Source organism: Anomalospiza imberbis, chromosome 23 (genome assembly GCF_031753505.1).
Source record: "Anomalospiza imberbis isolate Cuckoo-Finch-1a 21T00152 chromosome 23, ASM3175350v1, whole genome shotgun sequence".
NCBI lineage: Eukaryota > Metazoa > Chordata > Aves > Passeriformes > Viduidae > Anomalospiza > Anomalospiza imberbis.
Genome location: NC_089703.1, coordinates 998,536 through 1,022,796, shown reverse-complemented (window position 1 = coordinate 1,022,796; position 24,261 = coordinate 998,536). Strand labels below are relative to the sequence as shown.

Genomic DNA, 24,261 nt, shown 5'->3' with positions numbered 1-24,261 from the left:
ACGCTGAGCTCTGGGTGTGTCTAGGGGTACCCTGTGCAGCATTAAGCTGTTGGTAATTTTTTTGGGATGCAGGATCCTGCCAGGTCCCATCCTGAGAGTCCAGGCCCTGTGGCCTGAGCGGAGGCTGAGCGCACATTGCAGAGCAGCAAAGGCAGAGTGGGGAGCAGGCAAGGGCCAGTGCTGAGTTCCTGCACAGGGGAGAGATTCCAGCCTTCCCACTGCTCTCCCTCACTCCAGCCTTTCCGCTGCTCTCCCTTTCCATGCTGCAGTCACTTGATGGCGTTGGTGGCACAAGCTGTGTGAAGCAGCCCCATGGCTCTGCTAGCAGCATCCCCTTTCAAAGGGTTTTTGCTGGGAAGAGCCCTCTGAGCCCTCCCTGTCCTCGTGGGGCCGATTTTTTGGCTGGCACAGCAGTGTGGGCTGGTGCCCGGCTCCTCTGAGCCACCTCGGAGCTGCAGGAGAGGTGCAACTTTCCTGTCTGGATTAACAGGACATGGCACAGGGCTCTGCATCTCAGCAAGGATCCATTAGTGCTTGTCCTGGCCCAGGTGATGCAGAAATCCCTGCTGGCAGAGTGATTCCAATGGGAGCTATGTCCCTCATCTTCCATGGGTGCAGGAGATGTGAGGGGCTTGGATCTCACCCATGGGTCTATACTAAGTCCCCAGTTCCAAGCTGGAGTCACGGTCCTGGAGTCCAAATTCACCCCTCTGGCAGTTCTGTAATGAATTCCTGTTGTGCCAAGCTGTTAGAGAGCTTCTTCCTGTTATTATTTCTTCCCTAAAGTAAAATCATTCTCCCTCCTTCCTCCCCTACCTGGCATTTAATCACTTCCCAATACCTTGATGGCTTCTGCCACATATTGAAGTGAGGGGAGCTTCATTATCTCTCCCTGTGGCAGGTGAACTCTTACCAGCTCCTGACTTCCCAGGCCCTGGTGGCACAGCTTGGAGCATCCCGGTGTGGGATGGCCTCCCCTGGCTCAGGTGGGAAGTCCATTCATCTCCTGACTGTGGGGGCTGCATCCCCATGGATGCATCCCCAACCTCCCTGGGCAGCTCCTGGCATGAGCAGCATTTATGCTGGAAGGAGGGGTGGATTAAATCGGGAATTTGAGGTTTTTGGCCGGGATTCAGGGGCGTGCCTTGGGATTACTGCCCTTCATCATCATCTTCGCTACTGTTTCCTGTGCTCAGTTTCCCTGGCTGCTCTCCCCCATCCCGGACAGCCCTTCTTGCTCCCCCTGGCTCTCCCTTTTTCCTTTATGAACACCGTTTTCCTGCCCGAGCACTCATCCAGCTCATGGCCTTGATGTCTTCTGTGGCATTTGCATATAAAGGTGGGTTTTAATAACGCAGGAATGAGAAACTGATGCATTTCAGTGCTGCTGGCTTCTCCTGGGCCTCGTAAATCACTGCATAAAGCATTGCAGAGCCAGCCAGGGAGAACTGCTGCCTAGCAACTTCTCCCGGTTCCCTGAGGGATCGGGATGGGGCCCTAAAATCCACCTGAAAAGTCTCCTTTAAAACCCTGAGGCCTGGGGGAGAGGAGCTGAAATTGAGGAAAACCTGCTTAGGGAAAAGAGTTGGAATGTAATTGGCATAAGGAGTCACTTTGCATCTGAATGTGTCGGCTGAGCATAGGGAGGGATGAGTCAGCCTGTGCAGGAAGGATCTGGAGATGCAGGACAGCAGAGCAATGGCACCTCCCTGTAATCAGCAAGGATGAGGACGGGCAAGGGCATGGGAGGGCAGGAGCATGTATGGCTCTGCCTGCCTACACTTCCTTCCCCAGGAGAAAGGAAAACTCTCATGATCATAGTCTTATCCTGGAGAAAGTTATTGGTTTGGAGGATAATGAGGAGAAAGAGGGACAGAAAAAGATGTTAACCTGTTCTGCTCCGACTCCAGCAGTGTGGGAGGTGGGGGACTATGGACCTCCAGGGCTGTCTGTCCCCAGCCAGGGAGGTTTCATCTGAACCTCCTCTCTTGTGCCAATGGGGATTTGGAGCAAGGGCTTGCTTTGTGTCTTCCTATCAGGGTCTTGCTCCATCCCCATCACTGCAGTCGTCAAACCCAGGTCTCATCCTGCCCTAGGTCACTCACCTTTCTGTCCTCAGGGCTTCAGAATGAGGTGGCAGAGCCGTACAAACATTTTGGTCACTCGGCGCTCCACATCCATTCTCACCTTTCTCTCTCCAGCTCCCCACCATCACCCAGAGACCCCCAGGAAGATGCCAGGGCTGATTAACTGGGTGACCCTCTCCCGGCTGCCCCTCATTGCGTCCGAGGTGACATCCTGCGTCAGTGGCTATGCCTTTGGGATGACAGCCCTGCTCACCTACCACAACCCAGACCCCCAGGCTTTGGAAGGCAAGTTTTAAGGAGTGAAGCTTGGAATGGAAAATTTAATATGGCTGTGCTGGGTTTCTGTGCATGCCTTCAACCTTTAGATGCTGGTGGGAAGCACAACCAAATGTATTGTGTCCAAGTCTACAACTTTTTAGGTGTGAAAAATCCCACAAGTGGGATTTTTTTCCCACTTGGGAAGTGCCAAGAGGGACCTGGCTGGTGGGTCCAGGGAAGAGGTGGGTGTTGCTGACACCCTTCCTGGCTGGCAGGTCTCTTTGTGTACCCCTTGGATGAGGGCACGACTGTCGTGGGCTTCGAGGCTGCCGTGTCCCGGCGCACTGTGACAGTGCAGATCAAAGACAAAGCCAAGATGGATGACACCTACTTCAACAGCTGCAGCCTCCCCCCTGGAAGAGCTGGTGATGGAAGTGGTGAGGGGGTTGAGGGTGTTTTAGGGAGAAAAAGAGGGGAAGGGGAGTGGAGAGGTAACGGGGATGGCTGGCTGGTGTATGCTGCAGCACCAAGGGGGCTCCTTTTGGGAGGCTGAGGGGTTGTGGTGCTCATGCCAAAAATGTCAGTCTTATCCATCTTGGAAAGCACTGCTGCTTCTGGGCAGGCAAAGGAGTGATGCAGAAGCTGGGACTTTTTAGAGGAAACTGATGTGTGCAGTGGTGGCGGCTTTGGGTGTTTGAGCCAGGGCTGGGGGTTGTGGGAGGCCTGGAAAAGAGCATTTTCCATAGTTGCAATACCTGGCATGGTCCAATCTCTGTGCAGGAAGGATTATGATGGATGAGGACCTGGAGAGGATTGTTTTTGTGGCCAACCTGGGCATAATTCCTCCCCTGGAAAGTGTCTCCATCTTCATCAGCACCTCCTCTGAGCTGCAGACACTACCCAGCGGGGTGGTGAGGGTCCTTCTGCCTGCTGTGTGTGCCCCCAGGGTCCCCCAGCCCAGTCTGGAGAATGCCAGCAGCTTCTCCAGCCACCAGCTCCAAACGTACGGAAAACCACGGGGTGGGCTCTGTCTGGGACTGATCCTGGGGAATGCAGGGCTGAATGAGCAGGAGCTGCAGGAGGTTGGAGAGTGGCTGCAGGCTTTACCTCTGGCACATCTGCAGTTCCTGGGGGGATAGAACATGTTGACAGGGTTTATTTGGATTTATCTCACCAGCAGGGACAAGCACCCCTGTGGACTGGGGAGCCCAGAGCAAGGGAGCAGGCTCTGCCTGACTCAGCTGCTGGACAGTGAGGCCACCAACCCCTTTGAGTATGAATTCAGCTTCCACCTGGAGATCCGAGGGCCATGTTTGCTGGCAGGTAGGAGCACTGGGGCTGTCCTGCTGCACAAGGCTGATTTATCACCTCCCCAAGGCAATGTCCACACTCCTCCTCCTCAATATAAATCTGTGTTAGCATCTTAGCTGTGCTGGGGTGGATTTACCAGTACAGGCTTGATGCTAACGTTCCTGTCCTCTACCACCTTGTCATCCCTTCTTCCTGGTGTCCCCCCATCCTCAATCCCTACTGGCACCTCGGTTTCCCTGGGCAGGAGTTGAGAGCCCCACACACGAGATCCGAGCAGACGCCGACCCCTCGGCTCGCTCTGCCAAGAGCATTGTGATCACGCTGGCCAACAAACACACCTTCGACAGACCCGTGGAGATCCTGATCCATCCAAGTGGTAGGTGGGCTCTGCTTCCCCTCTGCTGGTCTTGCCCCTTCCTGGGATCCTCATCTGTAGCTCTGGAGACAGCTGGATTAGTGCTGGTTTTGCAAATATTGTCAAGGTTAGGCTTCCCAGGAGGTAATCCTGGCCCCTCTCAGGGCTCACAGATACTGCTGTTTTCCCAGCTAAGGGTGCCTGCACCTCTGCCAGACCCAAAGCGTAACCACAGCTGTTCTTCACACAATTCTCTGCATTTACAGAGCCCCACATGCCCCACGTCTTAATGGAAGAGGGTGACATGACCCCTGCAGAGTACGAACGACACCTGAAGGGGAAGAACGATTTCATTAAAGGCACTAAGAAAGACCCCAGTGCCAAGAAAAAGGTAAGAAACACAAGCTGCAGGTGTTAGCTGAGGCTTTCCATGGACTGGAGCTGAACTAGAAGATGATTCCATGTTTTGAGCCTCAGATATTACACTGTCCCAATGAGACCTGCAGCATCCTCCCTCAGAGAGGGGCTTGTGTGGAAGAAGAGGGGAAAATTCAGCAGTGCTGCTGATAAACTGAGAGGGGAAGGAGCTCTGAGATGGTTATTGTGTGTATAATTAGTGCTAGTCTAGCATAGCATAATTAGAGAGGTACATTGTGATAGCATTAAGGGTATTATAATTATTGCAGTGACATAGAATAAAATATTCTTTTAATTGCTTGGTAAATGTTTACTGTTTCTGGGTAGCTGTCAGAGAGAAAGAAGTGATTTTTCTGGGAATAATGAGCTGAACTGAAGACAAGGTAGGAGAGACTTCTCTTTGTTCTGCTGAGCAGCAAAGAGAAAAATATCTGTGCTGGGATTTGTGCCTCGTCTTTCAGCAGTTCTGAAGGAATGAGTGACAGCCCAACTCTTTGGTGTGTCTGGGATCAGCGGAGAGGAGCAGACAGCTCAGAGCCCTCTGGATTTCCAGGGTGGGCGTCTTCCCCTAAGGGACAGGTTGTACTTGTGTGGCCACAGCTGGGGCTGACAGTGTCAGCTCCTGTTTCACACAGCCAGGGCTCTGCCGTGTGCCCAGGGATGCTCATTTCCCCCTAAATTCTTTCTCCACGTGTCTGGTCCTGGGTCCCTCTTGGCAGACATCCCGGACCTGCCTCCGGGTGCCTCCCCGTGCTGCTAAGATTTCTCCTTTCACCAGAGACTTGTCAACCCTCCTCTCCTCCCTTCCCTTTGCCCTCCGCTCTCTCTGGCAGGGCTGGGACTCTGCAGGCATCTCCTCTAATTGTGTTCAGCGTGTGGCAGGTGCAACGAGATGAAACTCCCACGCTACGCCTCGGATGGCTCCCTAATTATTTCTGCACATTTAGCATGTCAAATTATCTAAGGGGGGATCATTCTGGAGACATTTCCCTGCAGGAAAGCCACCTGTGCCCCAAGAGGACTGGGAAACTACTGCAGGGAGCTGAGAAAATGCCTGTAATACCTGGGGTAGATGATGGGCTGGAATTGCTGCTGCTCAGAGCAGGACACTGGCCACTTCTTTGTTTAAATTAAATTAGCCCAGAAATTTCAGCAGTAAATGATAAGTAATTCTCCTCCCTCCGTTTGTTATGCAAAAGGCTTGGATGCTGTCAGCTGCAGGTTGGTGGGAATGTATGCACAGTGGAATCAACTTTCCTCGACAAAATCTGATTAGTTTACTGTAATTGGATAATGGGTGAAGGGAAATGGAAGGGAGGTGAGGAGATGTTTTCTTTTCTGACCGTAACAGGTCCTCTGAAGCTGTTTACTGAAGATTTGCCTGTAAAATTCCCTCCAGTCAGTGAGAAATCCCAAAATAATGGGCTCATCCTGATCATACAGGAAATTTATGTCATGTATACCCAGGAGCATTCCAGTGAGTTTTGTGGATAGGTCCAGGGCCACAGTTCAGTATTTGTACAGAGGCAGCAAGGAACACTCTAGTCTGGAATGCAATAAACTGGAAAAGTTGTTAAAGAAAATAATGTCATATGGCTGGAGGGTAATGGAAATGGAAAAAGCCCTTTGATTTCTCAGGATCTGATTAATTTATACCCCATAGCATAGAAGGGAAAGGCAAGAGGATGAGTGGGAGCTTGGCTTATTCCTGTGAGTGGGACCTGTCTTTCCACTGGGTCAGAGAAGCAGCGCTCAGGCAGAGGAGCTGAAAGTAGAGCCTGTGTGTGTGTGTGTTGAGCCACAGGGAGTTAGTGAGTTTTAGAAAACAAAGGTTGGTCGTCAGCTCATAGACTGAGGAATGTGACTCATGGCTGGAGAAAACAAGCCCAGTTATGTGGGGTCTGGTTTACTCCCTGTGAAACCAACGAGAAAAGCAGCCAGAAAGAGGAGAGAAGAGGCAAACAAAGCCCCTGAGGATCGAGCTGCTGTTGAGGAGTTGTTTCCACACTCAGACCCAGGGGTGAAAGGCCGTGGCTGGGCTGATGCAGGATCCTGGAGCTCCCTCCAAAGCAGCTGAGGCCGCGAACCCGTTACTGCTTGATACACACGTTATGAACCCATCAGAAGAAGTTTTTACCAGTTTTATTTTATCCCATTTGTAACGAATACTTGAAATAGAAGGAGAGAAAATGCAGAGAGCTATTGGAACTGTGTGCAGTGCAGAGATCATGCAGGTTCCTATCGAGCCATGGCCGGAGCAGATGGTTCAGTTTTCCAAAGTCTTTCAATCCCTACAAAGAAAAGTGTTAAAAGAAATGGGCAGAAAAAGCAGCAAACCAGAGGTGGCAGGAATGAATTGGAGTGCTGAATGCAGCAGATCAAGGGCTGCATCTCACACTTTGTTAGTTAGTGACCATGGAGAAAACCTCTGGTGTGCCTCGGTAGGATGCTAAGCTGTGCTAATGAACCAGGTTTTTGGGAAGGATCTAATGAAATGTTTGGAGAATCAGATTTGCAAGGTGCTGAGTAGGGTGAGGTCTTTTGATTTCTTCTTCAAGCTTTTATCTGAGTGTGCAGTTGCTCCCTATAATCCCAGAATGATTTGTTGGAGAGGACCTTAAAGCTTATCTTGTCCCACCCCTCCTGTGGGCAGGGACACCTTTCACTATCCCAGCTTGCTACAAGGCCTGTCCAGCCTGGCCTTGGACACTTGCAGGGATGGTGAATACTGTGGGTATGGACAGAACAGGACACCTGGACATTGGCCCACCCTGGTGTTGTAACCTCTGAACAAGCAGATTGTGGCCTACAAAAGGCCATGCACTCACATTTTGAGCCATGCTCTGATTCCCCTCGAATTGAAATGGGGTGGAGAAACCAACCTCTCAAAACCAACCTCTCAAAACCAACCTCTCAAAACCAACCTCTCGAGCTCTCTCCTGCTTTCTTTCTTTCAGACGGAAATCATCAGGAAGCGGCTGAACAAGGACATCCCCCACCACCCTGTCATCATGCTCAACTTCTGCCCTGACTTGAGGACTGTGCAGCCAGGCCTCCGGAAAGCCCAGGGAGAGTTCATCTTCCTGGTAGACCGCAGTAGGAGTATGAGTGGTGTGAACATCAGCCGTGTCAAGGTACCTGCAGGAGGGGAAACACCTGCCTGTCAACAGGGATGAATGAGAGCAGTGGGGGTGCTGAAAGCAAAAGTGTTCATTATCAGGGGATGGGGGGTAATTATAGGCTGTATTTTAGTCATCTCAACTAAGGTACTCGTTTGGTACCTGCAACAAAGGTGACTCTCCCCTGTTCTCTTCTGCTTCTTCCTATCAGCACATAAAATGCAAAATTGTTTTCTTTCCCTCTCTTGCTGGCATGTTTTGTGCATCCCTTTTCCAGTTCTCCCTGTCTCCAGGAGGGCTTTGGGTGATGGCTGCCTAGGAGGAAACCTCCAGGGAGCTCCAAGGAGAGGTGCTGACCATGCATTAGGAGAGGTTTTGCTGATGGGCATCTCTGTGAACCCACGGAAATGATTTAAATATGAGACATCCATTTTACAAACACAAATGAACACCAGCAGCCTGGTGGATAGTTATGGGAGTTCTGTTGAGACCTCGGGATAAAAAATAGCATTGTCAGGATATTTTGTAGGTCTGAGGTTCCCCTGTCAGATGTGCCTCTTACCCAGAGCCAGACTTGGTGCAGGACCCTGCACTTGGTCTGTTGAACCTCATGAGATTCCCACAGACCCACTCCTGAACTTGTCCATCTTCTAGCACATCTCTTTTCCCATCTGTCTCCAGTTTCCATGGGAACTGCTGAGGAAGGACAGGCACCTTCAGCAGCAAGGACTGGGATGCCGGGGAGCCTGCAGATGGCTGCAGCACATCCCATGGAATAGGAAGGCTGTTCCCAGGGGGAACAGGGTATCTCTGGGGTTGTACCCCCTTCCCCCAGCATCTTGAGGAGTCTGGGAATATTGTCCCAGGGTGGATTTTTGCTTTCCAACTCCCAGCATGGCTGGGTTTGGGCACCAGACTCTGCAGCCTCTGTGGAGGCTGGATTGTCCCCTGGGGATGGAGACCTGCAGGATCAGAGCCCTTCTCTGACTGGTCCTGAAATGGAAACCCCATCTCAGGAGGGCTGTAGAAACAGGAAGAAGGCTGTTCCCCTTCAGGAAAAAAATATTTTGAGGGAGATTTTAGAGGATATACCAGAAGGGAGAAACCCACTGTCCCTCTTTTGAGTATCCCGTCCTTGTTTGTCACTCACAGACACCAGGGACCTCACAGCAGGAGCTGTTCTGAGAGGGTTTGGGTAGGTTTTCGTTGGTGGAACCTTCTGCATCATCCTTAGCTGGCTGGATGCATGGCATGACAGGTCTTGGAGCTGTGCAGCCTCAGGATGCACTCAGGGATGGGGTGGAAGGGCCCATGCAGCGCAGGAGGGCACCTCTCCAAAGCAGCTGGAGTGGAAAATTCAGGGATTTAAATTTCCTGCAGCCAGTTCCTTTCCCACCTTGATGCAGCCAGGGAGAAGAGCCAGGCTGTGGTGGTGCTCGCTGGCAAAACTGCACTAATAACTGGGAATTGACTTTTCTAGAAGCAAACATCCCTCCTTATTGAGTTGCCATATAGCTATGGAGTGCAACAGGATCAAGATCAATATTTACCATAAGAAGCAATAAATCTTTCTGCTTGCTGAAATAGCAAGCAGGCATCGCTTGCCCATTTTGGGAAGCGCTTTAAGAGAAATATTTGGAAATTTGTATTTTTTCCCTTGTAATGAGTTCCAAGATGGGATGTCAGCACTGAGATCTGGAAGAGCCAGCATCCCGGGAGCCATCTGGGAGCAGTGGTATAAATATATCCTCGTAGGTTTGAGATAACAGCTTGGATTCAAGTACTCCAGAGCCTGTTAAAGGGCAGCTCTGTTCTTGTACATTATTCCACTGATTTTCAGTGCTCCAGCTCTGTGTTTTTGCTGAGTATTACAGGCTTTAGGAGCTGGATTGCCCTGGCACCACATACATGCTGCACCCAGGCAGGGAGTTTGCTATGTCCCTCTGTGGTCACTTGGTCTTTGCCACTGGTAGGGCAACTCAAGGAGGCTATTCTTGCTCAATTGACCTTGGCAGCACCTCCAGGGGCTGGCTAGAAGGTTTCTGCTGCCCTCGGCAGACTGGCAGGAGTCTGCCTTGATCAGCATTTAAATAGAACTGAGCTGCTCCTGAGCACTTTGCTTTACATTTTGCTTTAAATAAACATTTTGCTTGAAATGGGCCTCCTCTCCTGCCACATAATTGCTCCTACAAGTTCAAGAGCTCCTTAAGCAGCTCTTGCTCAGTTGCTGTGATCACAAGCTCTGTCCTGGACTTGTCCACAATATCACTGTGACAATTCAAGTTGCTCTTGCCTTATGTAAAGCCCAGGAATAGGCATGTTAGATAACCACCTCTGGTAAAGAAAATAGCTTAAATCTGTTGTCTCTCAGTTATTTTAATTGAAGCCAGCTATGAATACAAGAGAATTGGGGATGGGGGAAGCTTTTCCTTTTGTGTAACTTTAAGCTGTTTGTTTATTTTCTGCAAGTTTAGGCATTGAGATGCATTGCGTGTCGCACTTCTCAATTTCACACTCTGCTTCTCACCCACCAGCTCTGTGCTGCAGCAGTGTGTTGCCAGCACAAATTGAATCCCTTAAAAACAAACAGAAAAAATTGTTCAGTTCTTTGTTGTCTCTTTTTTCCAAAGACTCTCCATTTTCCTCACTGCTTCAGGTCCCAAATATCATCAAGGGACTTTGAAAAGAGCGAGGTCATTTGGAGGCATGGGAAAGAAGCAGTTGGTTTGTTGTCAGGTGAAAGTGGGAATAAGGTGGGATGGATTTGGGCAGAGCTTTTACTGGTGAAGTTGGGGCAGCCAGGGAGGGTCCAAGTGTCCTGATGTCTGTTTGTTTTTCACCCCTCAGGATGCCCTGTTGGTCATTCTCAAGAGCCTGATGCCAGCGTGTCTCTTCAATGTCATTGGGTTTGGATCCACCTTCAAGACCCTCTTTCCTGTCAGCCAGGCCTATTGTGAGGTGGGTGAACCCACAGTTCACAGATTCACAGACTGGTTTGTGTGGGGAGGGATCTTGCATGCCATGGGCAGGGACACCTTCCACTATACCTCGGTGCTCCCAGCCCCATCCAACCTGGCCTTGGATACTTCCAGGGGTCCAGGGGCAGCCACAACTTCTCTGGGCAACCTGTGCCAGGGCCTCACCACCCTTACAGTAAATAATTAATACCAAGTCTAACCGTGCCCTTTTTCAGCTTAAAGCTATTCCACCTTGTCCTGTCACTCCAGGCCCTTGTCCAAAGTCCTTCTCCAGCTCTCTTGGAGCCCCTTTAGGCACTGGAAGGGGCTTTAAGGTCTCTCCAAGACCTTCCCTTCACCAGGATGAGCAGCCTCAACTCCCTCAGCTCTCCTATGGCTCTCCTTGGTGCTCAGAGGGTGCTGGTACTGACAATTCCACCCTTCCTTTGAGCAGGAGAGCCTGCTCGTTGCCTGCCAGAGCATCAGGAGGATCCGAGCTGATATGGGCAGCATCAACCTCTTATGCCCCCTGAAGTGGGTCATCCGCCAGCCCGTGCACAGGGGCCACCCCCGGCTGCTCTTCCTGCTGACTGGCGGGGCCATCAGCAACACCGGGAAGGTTCTGGAGCTGCTGCGGGACCACTCCTGCTCCACCAGGTACGGACACACCCCTGCAGGGCCAGAAAGCTGGCACAGGCTGGGATGTGCCTCCCCTTGAGCACAGCTCCATCTCACAGACGTCCCCACTTCAGAGGCAGAGGCAGGAGGGATTGCTGCTATGAGCCTGGGAGAACCTCAAAGGGTTTGGAATGAATCCCAGAAGTTCAGATGCTTTTTAAACAATCAAAAGCAGGATAATTGAGCTGACAACTTCACAGCTCTCAGCTGATGCTTCCTGCTAGGAGAGATTGACACGCCAACAATCTTCCTTGCTTTTTTTTTAAATTTTTTTTAAAGCACATCTGGGGCTGGCCCCAGCTGCTTCCAGGATGGGGCTATGCAGAATTGAATATGCTGAAAGGGAGCGATGTAAAAAGCAGCTAATTTGTGCACAAGCTCCCAGCCTAGCTCCCCAGCTCTGATCACAGGCTGTTCTGGTTTCTCCTCTGCCTCTTTAAGGGGCACAAAACATGAGAAAAATATAAGAAATCCTGATTCCTCTTCCATCTCTCAAACTTCAGAATTATCAGGCAAGCTGCTCTGTGGGTTTGTAACTGCACAGAGGTCTGATTGTTTCCCAGTGTAGAGGGCATCCCACTATGCCACCCCTCACTCTTGCAGAGCTGGAGGGGAGGGTTAAATGCAATCAGAGCTGGAGCTGGTCTCTGATGACCCTGGAAGGGAGAGTCCTGGAAGATCACAGCCTGATTTAGGAGGGGTGTGAGGCTGGCCTAGGATTAGCAGGCAGCTGAGGATTACAACCCTCCAAGAGAAAAGCCCCTTGTGCAAATGCAGTTTGCTGCTGAAGGTGCTTTCTTTCTCAGCAATCCACTGCCCTGCTCAAATACCATATCCCACTCATTCTGGCTTCCTGGCACATCCATCCTCACCTAGTACTGCCCTCCCTGTCTGGGCTCCAGCTCAACTTCCAGCCTTCAGCCCAAACCAAATCCTGATTCACAGACCTGGGAGTCAGGGGGAGCAGCCTCACCTGGCTTGATCATCCTTCCCTGAGAAAATGTTTATTTTCATTGCAAGCAGAGATAATTACTGGATATTTAGTGCTATTGACCACAGCCAGCAGGGAAAAGAGTTGAACTGAGAGCAAAGCAGCTTGTTTGTGTTTGCAGAGGAGGGGAAGGCTTGAGGTCCTGCTGGGAACTCCTGAGTGTCACTGCTGAAAGCTGGTCTTTGGGGAAGGGGTTTGGGGTCTGCTGAGAGGAGGGGGCTGGCAGTTCATAGAACCCCAGAATGGTGTGGATTGGAAGGGACCTTAAAGCCCATCTCATCCCACCCTACTGCCATGGGCCCCTTCCATAGCCCAGAGTGCTCCAAACCCTGTCCAGCCTGGCCTTGGACACTTCCAGGGATCCAGGGGTAGCCACAGCTTTCCTGGGGAACCTGTGCTAGGGCCACTGTCACAGGGAAGAAATTCTTCCCAATATCCAGTCTAGCCCTGCCCTTTTTCAGCTTAAAACCATTCTCCCTTGTCCTGTCACTCCATGACCATGTCCAAAGTCCTTCTCTGGCTTTCTTGGAGCCCCTTTAGGCACTGGGAGGTTCTCAACCTTCCTGCCACATACCTAAAAGAGGGGCTGGTTTATTCTGCTGGACATAGCAGTGGGATAAAGCCAGAGGGAGTTTCTGCCTGAGGGAGTGTGTGAGCTACATGGGGCTGGGGGTGGCTTTTCCTTCGGATCCTGATTCTCCCTGTCCCTTTGCAGGTGCTACAGCTTTGGCATCGGGCCAAACGCCTGCAGGAGGCTGGTCCGGGGTCTGGCTGCCGTGTCCAGGGGCGTCTCCGAGTTCCTGGCGGAGGGCGAGAGGCTGCAGCCCAAGGTACATCCCCGATCCCCGGGGACCCCGTGGGGCTGGAACGATGCTCTGGTTCAGCGAGGGGGGGGCCACGGCTCCCAGGGGGTTCATTCCCCATCCTGGCCCTGCCTTCCCAGCCCCCCTCTCAGCAGGTGGGTGAGCGGGAGGGGATGAAAGAGCATCTCCATGTCCGGCGGCCGTCGGAGGGAGCGGGGGGCTGTGTTTGCCCCCGCCTGGGGCTGGGGGGCCGCGATAGCCGCGGTGCTGCAGCTCTGCCTTCAAAGGCAGCTCTGCCTCAGATACGGCGCGGGCAGTGGGACCGGCATCAAAGCAGCCAATTAGTTTTGAAGTCGGGCTCAGCCCTGGCGTTGCTCAGGCGAGAAGGACTCGGGGATGGAGGGAGAGGAATGCGCTGCGATGGCTTTGCTTATTAAGCTGACTTTAAAGCCTCTCCATTCCCTCTCTCCCCATGAAGAGTAAAACCGTGTGCTTGAGATCTGGCGTAGGGATGGCTCTGTCCCCTGGTGAATGCAGAGCCCAGCCTGTCACCTGCTGCTTGACTAAACCCAGAGAGAATTGGGTCTTTAGCTCTTAAATATCTCCAAAAAGCCAGCTCCTACCTTCTTGATCTCTCGAGGAGTTCAGTATCTCCACCCTCTGCAGGAGCCTGGAGCACGCAAAAACCTCTCTAAGACAGAATGGCATCAACATTTCTGATGTAAATTAAAAGCAAAGACAGTGAAGAGAGAGGTGTTTAATAAGAGCTATTAATAAGAGCTTTGCAGGCTGTTCAGCTCAGTGCCTTCAGCAGTCTGAGGCGTCAATGGCCTTATAAAACACAGCCTGGTGTGTCTTCCCAAGCCTGTAAAAAAGCAGGGAACAATAGGGAATATTTGCACTATTCTTTCTCTAAATCTGGTGTTCAGTTCCCTTGGCGTGCAGGGAAGCTCATGTAGATGGCTTCCTGGGAGATTTGTCCATGAGGTATTCACGAATATTGGTCTTCTCCACGTGTGTATCTGGCAAAGCATTGCTGAGCTCTGGCAGTGGTTTGTGCCAGCAATGAGCTGTTCCAAAAATATCAGTGTGTGAGTGCTGGGCTCGGGACAAGGGCTGGGGCTGGGGCTCAGACCATTGAAGGCTGTCAGCATTTCCTGGGTGCTAGAGGGGAGCAAGGGATGCTGCCTCACATCAGAGAAAGATCCCTCAGGCCAATAGCTCCCACCTTGCTCTGGGCTGGCAGCGTGCGTGAGATCAGCCCTGTGCTTCATCACTATCTGCTCATGGTAAAAAATCATGGACTCATGGAGTCATTTAGGTTGGAAAAGACCAACCATTAACCCAGCTCTGTCAAGTATAACTGTGCCAAGGAGGTGGGGGTGCTGGGATGGATGTCAGAGTGGACTAAGAGGAAGCAGACTGTCAGGAGAGGGTAGGAATCAGCTGATGGGATAGTCTGAGGGAATGTTCCCCTTCCCTGCGGCACATGGCACGTGCACCATGGCTCACACCATGTCCAACTGACACCATATCCAGTGTTGAACCTCTTCCCCTGCCCTTTGCAGATGATCAGGTCACTGAAGAAGGCGATGGCACCGGTCCTGAGCGACGTGTCCGTGGAGTGGGTCTTTCCTGAGAACACTGAGGTCTTGGTGTCCCCTGTCAGCAGCAGCTGCCTGTTCCCTGGAGACCGCGTGGTCAGCTACGGTGTCATCTGCGACACCTCCCCGTACCTCTCCAACCCCAGATCTGTGAGTCTGTGAGGCTGTCCCAGGAGTGGGGGGTGTTGGGGTGTACACAAGAGTCTTGGCTCTGTGCACAGTCAGGGCGTGTCTCCTGCTTCCCAGCTGTGTCCTTGAGGGAGGTGATGGGCGGGACTTTGGGGGGCAGTAGTGGCTAAGGATGCTGGTGCAGCCTGTCTCAGCTGGGAGCCGCTGGACAGACACGGTGGTGGGACCTGTTCCCTCTCTGTGCTTCCCCCCAGGACAAGAGGCGGCAGTACAGCATGATGCATTCCCAGGAGTCGGGCAGCTCTGTTTTCTTTCACTCCCAGGAGGAGGGAGCAGGCCTGGAGAGCTGGAACCACTCCAGAGACTCGGAGGGGTCCTGCCCCGCCGAGCGCTCCCCCGACCACCAGGGCGTGGGCAGAGATCCTGGGGGAGAGTCGGACACGGACACGGGTCAGCTTTTCCTCTGTACATGCTGAGGGGTGATGTCCCTGTCTCTCTAATCAAGCTCCTGTCACTGCTCCCCCTTTTTTTTTTTTTGTTTTTTTTTTTCCTGATTTATACATAACTTCAGCTGCAAAGAGCTGGAGGAGTTTGCAGGAGAGATGACAGATCTCCTGAGGCTTGAGCGAGTCTGTTTGGTTTGGATGTTGTATCCAAACCTGTCAGGAAATCAAGGGAAGCCCTGGTGAGCTGGGTTCCCTGGAGATTTTCAAAGCAGCTTTAGCTTTGGCCACATAATTATTTACAAGCTTCCCAAGCAGTGCGAGGAGGAGTGGAGTGAGCAAATGGGTATGTATCTCTGCTAGACCATCCCTGTACCTTCAAAGCAGCTTCCCAGTCAGGAGAGGGGGAGAATGGATCCAAAGCCCTCTCCCCAGGGTGTCACTCCTCCCCACCATGGCCTGGCTGGGTGTTTGTTTCAGCAGCATGTGGCATAAAGCAGCTGGTTGCACCCTGGAGCTGGGGAAACCTCTGTTACTCATGGGATGTTCTTCCCTTTTATTCCAAGAGGATCTGTACTGTGCATCCCCTCAAACTTGTCAAAAGCAATGAGAAATCATGTCTTTCCAAGGCAAATTTTAGTCTTGCTCTGACAGGAGCGTGTCTGCACTAATTAAAGTTCATTAGTAAACCCTTTGTCTTCTCCAGGGAGGCTTGGGGAAATGCAGTCAGGCTTTTTTTGGCTGAAAACTCTGCAGACAAAACCTTCCCAACCTGCTCTCTTGACATACCCAGGAATTTTGTGTTTCTGTTTCCTTTTGTGGTTTCGTTGCTTTGCTTAAAACTTTGCAGGGCTGAGTGTGGCCCCCTGAGCTTTGGCAGGACCTTGGCGAGGGCTCCCTGCCTCCCACTGTGAGCCAGGGGGGTGGTGCTGGCTGATCCCACTCCGGAGTGGAGCTGATTCTCTCTCCCACCGTTCAGGAATGGATGTGAAGGCTCTGTCCAGGAGACGGGCGTACAGCACCACCCAAATCTCCGACCACGAGCCTCGCAGGAAGGTGCCCACAGCCAGCGATCCTGGCACAGCCCTGGTGAAAAACCCCCTCCGGAAAACCCACCTGCAGGACCTGCAGCAGCTCAGCCCCGAGCCCTGGCAGATGGATTTCCAGGTAGGTGGTCCCCCGAGAGGCTTTGCCTGCAGGTGGAAGCCAGCAAGGAGAAGGAGGAAAAAATCAGGTGGATAAGAGCTTGAAGGAAAGGGCCTGACTCACGCTAGTCCTAAAATATTGATATAACTATAGGTAATAGATATAGCTCTGCAGCACATCACAAACACTGGGGAAATGAGCCAAGCAGGGAGCAGAGTGCCATCCTGATATCCCATAGCAGTCCCTCCCCATGGGAGCCTGCTTTTTCCCTGCTTCCCTTCCCCTTAACAGCCTGTGCTTCTCCTTGCTGCTCCTCTGGTCCTTCTTACCTCCCTACAATCTGGGATTCAGACCTCCCCATGGCTGTTGCACTTCTGTACCTGGCAGGGAAAAGGAATTCAGTGCCAAAGCAGATTCCCAGTTGGATCCATCGCCTTACACAGCATTGGGATGAGATGTGAACCTGTGTGATGATACATCTGCTGAACAGGGTTTTGTCCCCTACTTGCAGCAGGTGGAATTTGGGCAGATTTTTCAGCTGAAAAGGGAAGGATACGGATAGCTTTCTCTCATCCTTGGCATCGCCGGGATGCTCTGCTCTGCAATCAGCATCTGCAGGGCTGGGAGGACCAGCAGCACTTGCGTTCCCATGGAAACTCAGGGTGGGATGTCGGGGACTTTGATTTCCCCTCTGCTGTGGGTTAGAGATCACTGGGTGAGGAGTGGGAGGGGAGGTGAGGGGGCAAAGGGGAAAGAAGGGTCAGGGCTCCAGAGGGAGGGATGAGACCTCTGCCCTCAGGCTACAGCAGTGAGGGTGGTGAACAGCATCAGTGACCAAGAACAAGCAGGTTTTAGGGCTACTGGCAACATTCCCTGTATTGGGAAGGTCCCCAGAGCATCCTCCTGCCCTCGGTGTGCGGGCAGGGGTGGAACTGACTCCCTTATGGAGGGCAGTAAATGGTTAACAGCATGCAGCCTGCTCTTAATTAAATGCAGCCTGGTTTTGCCATCCCTCCTGCTGCCAGGGCTCCCAGCAGCTCTCCCAGCTCCCAGTCCTGCTGCCAGGGCTTGATATTTTCAGGGGTGTGAAGCCGAGCCTTCAGCTCATCTCCATGCTTGCCATGCTGGGAAGGAAAGGTCAGCACCAGCCACGGGCAGCTTAAACCCCCAGCTCCATTCCCAGCTGGCTTCCTCTGGCTGGGAGGAGAGCTCGGGCAGGAGAAGGAGCAGGTTTGGAATAGAAAGGGTCTGGCAGGATGTGTCAATATTAGCTTGGTAGATCATGCCTGAAGCTGCCTGGCTCCCAGTTTTGCTGGTGGTGTCATAGAACAACAAAATTTAGATGGTGGTGGTGGAGGTCATATATGTCTGTCACTCAGAGAAAGTATCCTTCCATCCACCACATTCTACCACCTTCTTTTCCTTGCTGGTGATGTCCTAGGAATATAGAGTCTGTCCGTTTTAGAGGGATCTTCCCACAGCCCTGGGGACAGGGATGAAACCCAGGCCTTGCAGAGGGGAGCATCTCTGTGGAATGTGGCACCAGAGGTGCTGGAGTGGGGGATTCATGTCTCCTGAAAGTGGAGAAACAGTCTCATTAAAAAAAAAAAAAAAAAAAAAAAGATAAAAAGATAAAAATTCCTTTCTCCCATCCCCTGCACCTCTCTCCTTTCGTTACTAAGCAACTGGTCCTTGATCTTTCTGTCTCTCTTCTTTTCTCTGGCTCCCAAGTGAAGTCATTAAAATGTCTGGAGGGATGAAACTCATATTTCACCTTCTGCGTGTCTGGGGAAGGAGCCCCTGGGGCCAGAGTCCCTTGGGGACACTCCAAGGTCTGGTGGAGGGCTTTGTCTGGGCACAGATCCCAGCCAGGAATGGGCAGAGGAAGGGACCTGTGTGATTGCATCCCTTGCAGGGGTCAGGCAGGGAGCAGATGGGATCAGAGGGGACAGAGCAGGTCTGTGCCATTGGCTGCAGCCAGATCCAGCCCTAACATCTGCTCTGCTCACAGCCCCTCGCGGCCATCCCGCATGGCTCTGCCACCAGGATCCGTGGCACAGGCGCCCGGCGCCCGGCCCTGCTCCAGCACAGCTGTGTGTCCTTCTGCCACGACGCCACCCCCCTGCCACTGCCGGACGGGCTGCAGGAAGCCCCGGCGAGGGGCTTGGGAGCACTCGATGCCATCAGGAGCCTGTGCTCCTCATCAGACAGCCGGAGTCCCGGGGATCTGGGTAGGTGGCAGAGGGGGAGGCATGGCCAGACTGACCTGTCCGTGCCGGGCTCTGGTGGCATTGCATTGCGCCCTGTGCCACCATGTGAAAATTGGGAAGGATTAATTATGGTTTCGTGGTGCCAGTGGGGAATTCAGCTCCCAGGGAGGTGGTTAATGATCTGCCTCTCCCCTCTCTGCAGAGTCTGCCCAGCATCCACCCCTCACCTTTGAGACAGAGACCTCCTCTGACTGGGAGCCCCAGGACCTGGATATCGGCGCTGCCTGCAGCTCCCCGCGCTCCCCCAGGACCCTCTGCAAGGCAGTGGTCAAGGGGCTGAGGAACAATGAGCCCGTGCAGTGGGAAGTCACGTTTGATATCCACCCTCTGTTCTGGGAGCGGGAGAGCCAGGAGGATGGTGACACAGACCTGTGGAGTGAGACCTTCCACCACCTGGCAGCCAAGTCATTCATCCAGGACTTCGAGCAGCTCGCTGAGAAGGAGTGTGAAATCGAGCATGGTAATGCACAGCTGGCTGCAGGCAGACCCTGCCTGACCTCGGGAAGGCTTTCCAGCAGTCTCAGCAGCCTCTGGAGTGAAAACAAAAGCTGCTGGTGGTGAAATATTAGAATGTCTCACACAACTCCCATATAACAGCCCTCTTCAGCTCCCTTGTGCTCTTCTACTTCTGAAGCCTTGCTACACATGACTATTCCCGAGCTCGTGTTCCTTCCCACTCCTCAAGAGCAGGGTTGGACGATGAGCAGGGATCCTTGAGGGTCGCTTCTGACTCAGTATGTTCCATGATTCTGTGATCCCTCTGCTTCATGCATGAAGTAACATGGTTATTTTTAAGGAGTTGGTCACTTGGAGCTGGGAAGTGGCATCCAACTCCAGCAGCAGCCACACATCACTGCCCTAGGCCACACATGTCCCTGGACTGTGTCAGCCCTGTCCTCCATGAAGTGCATCTGGGCTTGTAAAATAAGAGCAGGAGTAGCAGTAGGCAGAGTTTAGAGAGGTAAAGGGATACAGCCCCTGCTGGGCATGGATCCCCAAGCATGGAGGTGGATCTGGGAGCTGGGTGCGAGGGGTGGGGGAGCCCTTGGGGCCCGTGGACTCTGACCCCGCTGTCCCTCCTGTGGCAGGGTCTGGGCGACGGTTCCAGCTCAACGCTGTCCACACCAGCAAGGCCTGTAACATCATCAGCAAGTACACAGCCTTCGTGCCCGTGGACCTGAGCACCAGCTGCTACCTGCCCACCCTGGTCCAGTACACCCACACAGGTAACGTGGGGCTGGCACAGGCGTGGAACCTTGTCCTGGCAGGGAAGGTATCACTGGGAAACCTCTCTCAGGGCAGTGAAGCCACAATGTGCTATGAAGCCACAGCACAATTTGGCACCAGACCCATACCCAAGGCTGTGGCCAAGCTCTTGGCGGCACAAACCTCTTCCCATGGCCAGGGAAGAGGTCTGCTCTGAGGTCTGGATACACAAAGATGACCAGAGAATCACATAATGTTTTGGGTTGGAAGAGACCTTAAAGTTTATCCTATTCCATCCCCTGCCACCACCTCCACTATCCCAGGCTGCTCCAAGCTCTGTCCATCCTTGGACACTTCCAGGGAGGGAGCATCTCCAGCTTCTCTGGGCAACCTGTGCCAGGGCCTCACCACTCTCATATCAAATAATTTCTCTCCAACAGCCCATCTAAACCTTCTCTCTTCCAATTTGAAGCCATTCCCTCCTTGTACTGTCACTCCAGTTCTTGACCAAGCTCATTCTGTGGTTTCATTGCCATTGTGTGTGTGCCAGTCCCTCTCTAACACTGGCAGTTCTCTTCTCTCTTGCCAAGGGGCAACATCCAAGCAAGGCAACCAGAGGAAACAGAAGAGTTCAGGAAACAGAAGACATCGTGGCTGTTCCCCTGGTCGTCCTCAGTCAGCATGTGGCCAGAAAGGAGACTATGGATTTAACAGCATGAGTAAGGTTCCCTGGGTTTTTATCTCCTTCCTGGTGTTAGAGATCTCAGTGGTTTGGGACACCTTCTCTGGTCTTTTTAAATTCTGCCTTCCCCTTTGCATACAGTGCTCACCAGGCAGGCTGGGGCTCATCTCCTTGAATGGCGAGGAAGCTTCAATTTCTCCCAAACCCCTGAAATCGCAGGTTGTGCTGCTGACAGCGCTCGGAAGTTAATTGGCAGCCGTACCGCGGGTAACACGGAGGATGAAACGAATGTAATTAGAGGCAGGGGGGATGTGAGACACTCACTTGTCACCAAATCCTTCACTAATGAAGACGAGTTGGATCGGACCTTGTCTGGCACTGTCAGAGCCGGAGCTGAATTAACAGAGCCCCAAAGAGGCTCATTAACCCCATCGTGCCGTGGGAGGGAAGGTGCTGGTTTTGGCTGGGTGCTTTTGCTGATGTGTCCTCGGTTGCAGATGCTGAGGAGAGCAGCCCCTCACCCTCCAGCACCCTGTCCTCGTCTGCCTGGGAGCACTGCCGTGTCCCTGCAGGTAGGGAAAGAGCTGCTGGCACCTGGTGCAGCTCCATTGAGTCCGTGGTTTGGGCTTCTGCTGAGTTTTGGGGAATTTTACAAAAATGTATGACCTAAAACTAGGCTTGTGAGCACAGGGCCTCACTCCTTCTGTGGTGCAAAGGATGGAACCTGATGTGGCTTTTGGTATAAATCTCCCCCAGGTTAATTTTTAAGAGGTGTAGGAATTTTATTATCTGTATAGGAAAAATGAGGCAAGGGGAGAGGAAGAGTTTTGCCAAAGATTCAGCGGCCAAACAAGCCCATGTCCCAGGACGTTGACTCTGCTCCCTTTTGCTCCCCTGTAGCACCTTGTAACCGCAGCACTGTGTTTCTCCCCAGGGCCTCTCCACAGCCTGTCTGCTTCCTCTGCACAAGCCCAAAAATCCATCGAGAGGCTCTTTGCTACCAGGTATGAGCCAGCTTGACCTTCCTCTGACCTCAGCAGGTGCCTTTCCCCACTGTGGGTCTGATGTGAACACAAGCCAGGGGGAGAGGAGGGACCCCAAGGATAGCAGCTGGAGCTGGGACTAAGTGTGGTGCCAGTGTCTGGGGAGCAGGGGTGGTTTTGGAGGGGATGGTGGGTGTCAGGATCAGCACAGAGGTCACGGACACCTTTTCATCCTTTCACAGGCTGACCCTCAATAAAACCATGCTGCTGGTTCGAGCTGCCAAAGGCTTCATGAGTAAATCTCCAAGCAAATCCGGCTCTGAGGGTGACAGTGAGAGCATGGACTACCTTCCCCTGGTGAGCAGCTCCTCCCTGGGTCTTGTTGGGGTTGTGTGGTCACTGCAGGGGAGCAGAGGAGGATCCCCCATATCTTCCTCCTGCTGTCCCTGACAACCATGTCCAGTGACCTGCTCAGAGATGGCGAGCTCTTTCATCCATCCATGCCTTTTTCTTGAGCTACCCACAAGTGGTTGGTGTGCCAGAGCTTCCCTTTGTGCCCACCACCCCTTGCAGGTGTCCCTGCAGCTGGCCTGCGGTGCCTTCCTTCTGAATTCAGCCTTCTGCGACGCTGTCAATATCCCCATGGAGAAGCTGAAGTGGACATCACCCTTCGCCTGCCACCGCCTGTCCCTCAGCCCCTCTGGCTCCTACAGCACCAAGAGGAACAGTCCCTCCTCGGAGCACAGAGTCCTGAACTGCACCCAGCAGCTGCTGGTCCCCAGTGGGCAGGGGAAGGGCCCCACCACTGGTGACCTGGCTCGGGCAGCAGCGCTGGAGGACACCGGCTGCCTTCGGCACCTGTCGGGCAGCGCGGCCGAGAGCATCTCCAGAGCCCTGAAAGCCGAGAGGGAGCCGTCCCCCCCGGCCATCACCATCCGCAGCTTCTCCTCCCCCGCCGACAGCGGCCAGGGCTGGGACACCGACGGCTCCGAGCTCCAGGCTTTGCTCTTTGACGTGGAGCTGCAGCAGCAGACGGAGCCCGAGGGGATGCTGTGGGCCACGGCTGTGGCCCTGGCCTGGCTGGAGCACAGCTCAGCTTCCTACTTCATCGAGTGGGAGCTGGTGGCGGCCAAAGCCAGCCTGTGGCTGAGCAGGCAGGACTTCCCGGAGGGATCCAGCCTGGCCACGGTGAAAGCTGCAGCCCAGCAGCTCTTTGTGCTGCTCCGTCACTGGGATGAGAACCTGGAGTTCAACCTGCTGTGCTACAACCCAGGCAGTGTGTAAGAGGAGGAGGAGGAGGAGGGAGGCTTGGGCAGATCAGTGAGGGCACAGGAACAGGGATTTATTCTTAAGGAAATGCCTCCAAGGAGCTCAACTCCTCTGCTGCAGGGATGTATGTGTTTATTAGAGCAAACCCTGCAAACAGAGCAGCCCGGGCAAAATCCTGCACTCAGCAGTCAGGATTTTGCCCTGGAAGGGAACCTACCACTGCTTGCAGTAGATGCTTTTTATTTTCAACTAGATCAGCACTTCCAGCTACAGCAGTTCCCTCTGATCCTGGTTGCTTCTGGTCCAAGCCCAGTCTCCAGAGCAGATCTTGTGGTCTGCTCCACTTTCCCTCTCCTTGCTTAGATGCCTCTTCCAGCTCTGAATCACTGCCAAGCCCCTACTGCAGCTCCTCAGCCCCGAATCCCTGCTTTCCTGAGGCTCCTGCCTGGCTCCTGCCATCTCAGATGGCTTTCAGAAAGGGCAAAGGTCTGACAACATGCTCATCTCGTGGATAAAAGGGAATCTGGGCTGGGAATGAGCATGTGAGAGCAGCCCTGCTGTCTCAGCCAGGAGGATGGAGCCCAGCCACACACAAGCAATCTGGGCCAGTTGGTGGCTGGGACCAAACCCCATCACATCCACACAGTGCTGGGCTCCCTCAGGCCCTCTGCAATCCCAGCAGGAGTTTGTGAGATCCCTTGCAGCCAATGTGTGCCTTTGGAGCTTCACAGGCAGAGCCAGGGTGCCCGGGATTGAAGTGCCTACAGAGGGAGTTGCGTGCCACTCTCTCCAGAGTGGCTGCAATGCCCCTGGAGCCCGTCTGGAACCCACTGCCTTTAGCTCCCTCCCTTGGCATGTAGCAGCCTTGACTGGCCCAGCAGGCTTCTGTCTCGTGTCTGTGTGTGTAGGGGTGACACAGGAGGGAAACCAGTGCTAGGGACGATGAGCACCCCTCCGATCTCTCTCTGGTGTCACCCCTCCAAGGTCCCCAGGACCATGATCCCCCAGAGCATCCCTCTGGTCTCTGCTCTCAGTGTAGCCTCTCCGGGGTCCCCAGGATTATCCTTCTGGTCTCTGCTCTCAGTGTCAGCTCTCTGGGTTCCCCAGAACCTGGAGCACCCCTCCAGTGTCTGCTTTGATGTCACCTCTCTGAGGTCCCCAGTGTGGCAATGCTCAGTGGTGCTGCAGGTGCTGCAGGTTCGCCGGCCGGGTGCCTCGGCACAGTCGTGTTCTCTGTTGTTGCAGAAGTGGTGTTGTCCCAGTAAATCACAGCCTGCTCTACTTCCCAGTGTGAGTCCTCTGTTTTGGGGTGGGTTCTTGGTGGGTTTCCCTGGGGCCACCCCAGCTGGTTGGAGCACTATGTAGCTGTTCAGTAAAATACCCCCCAAAAAACCCCGTGATGATTTAGTGTGTGAGTTTAGGTCTGGGTTTCAGAGGGGATAAGGAGCTTCCTTCCAGCTTTGGGGAGTTGTGTTTTGCAAACCCTGGATTGAACATTTGGTAAACTGATGCATCTGGGATTTAAAAAACCAGGGGAAATTGGGTTTGATTAT

At 53.1% G+C, this 24,261-nt stretch overlaps 1 protein-coding gene across 1 annotated transcript; it reads left to right on the top strand.

Moving 5' to 3' along the window:
* The first annotated feature begins 2,579 nt into the window (after positions 1–2,579).
* Positions 2,580–23,996, top strand: VWA5B1 (von Willebrand factor A domain containing 5B1). The gene is made up of 20 exons (XM_068171750.1): positions 2,580–2,782; positions 3,126–3,348; positions 3,526–3,668; positions 3,901–4,032; positions 4,278–4,402; positions 7,386–7,562; positions 10,395–10,505; positions 10,959–11,161; positions 12,889–13,003; positions 14,545–14,730; positions 14,964–15,159; positions 16,132–16,319; positions 18,310–18,529; positions 18,711–19,028; positions 19,657–19,794; positions 20,365–20,493; positions 20,954–21,028; positions 21,391–21,460; positions 21,682–21,796; positions 22,013–23,996. The coding sequence occupies exons 1-20, from the start codon at positions 2,722–2,724 to the stop codon at positions 22,721–22,723; spliced, it is 3,636 nt and encodes a 1,211-aa protein (XP_068027851.1). The 5' UTR covers positions 2,580–2,721; the 3' UTR covers positions 22,724–23,996.
* The last annotated feature ends 265 nt before the right edge of the window (positions 23,997–24,261 follow it).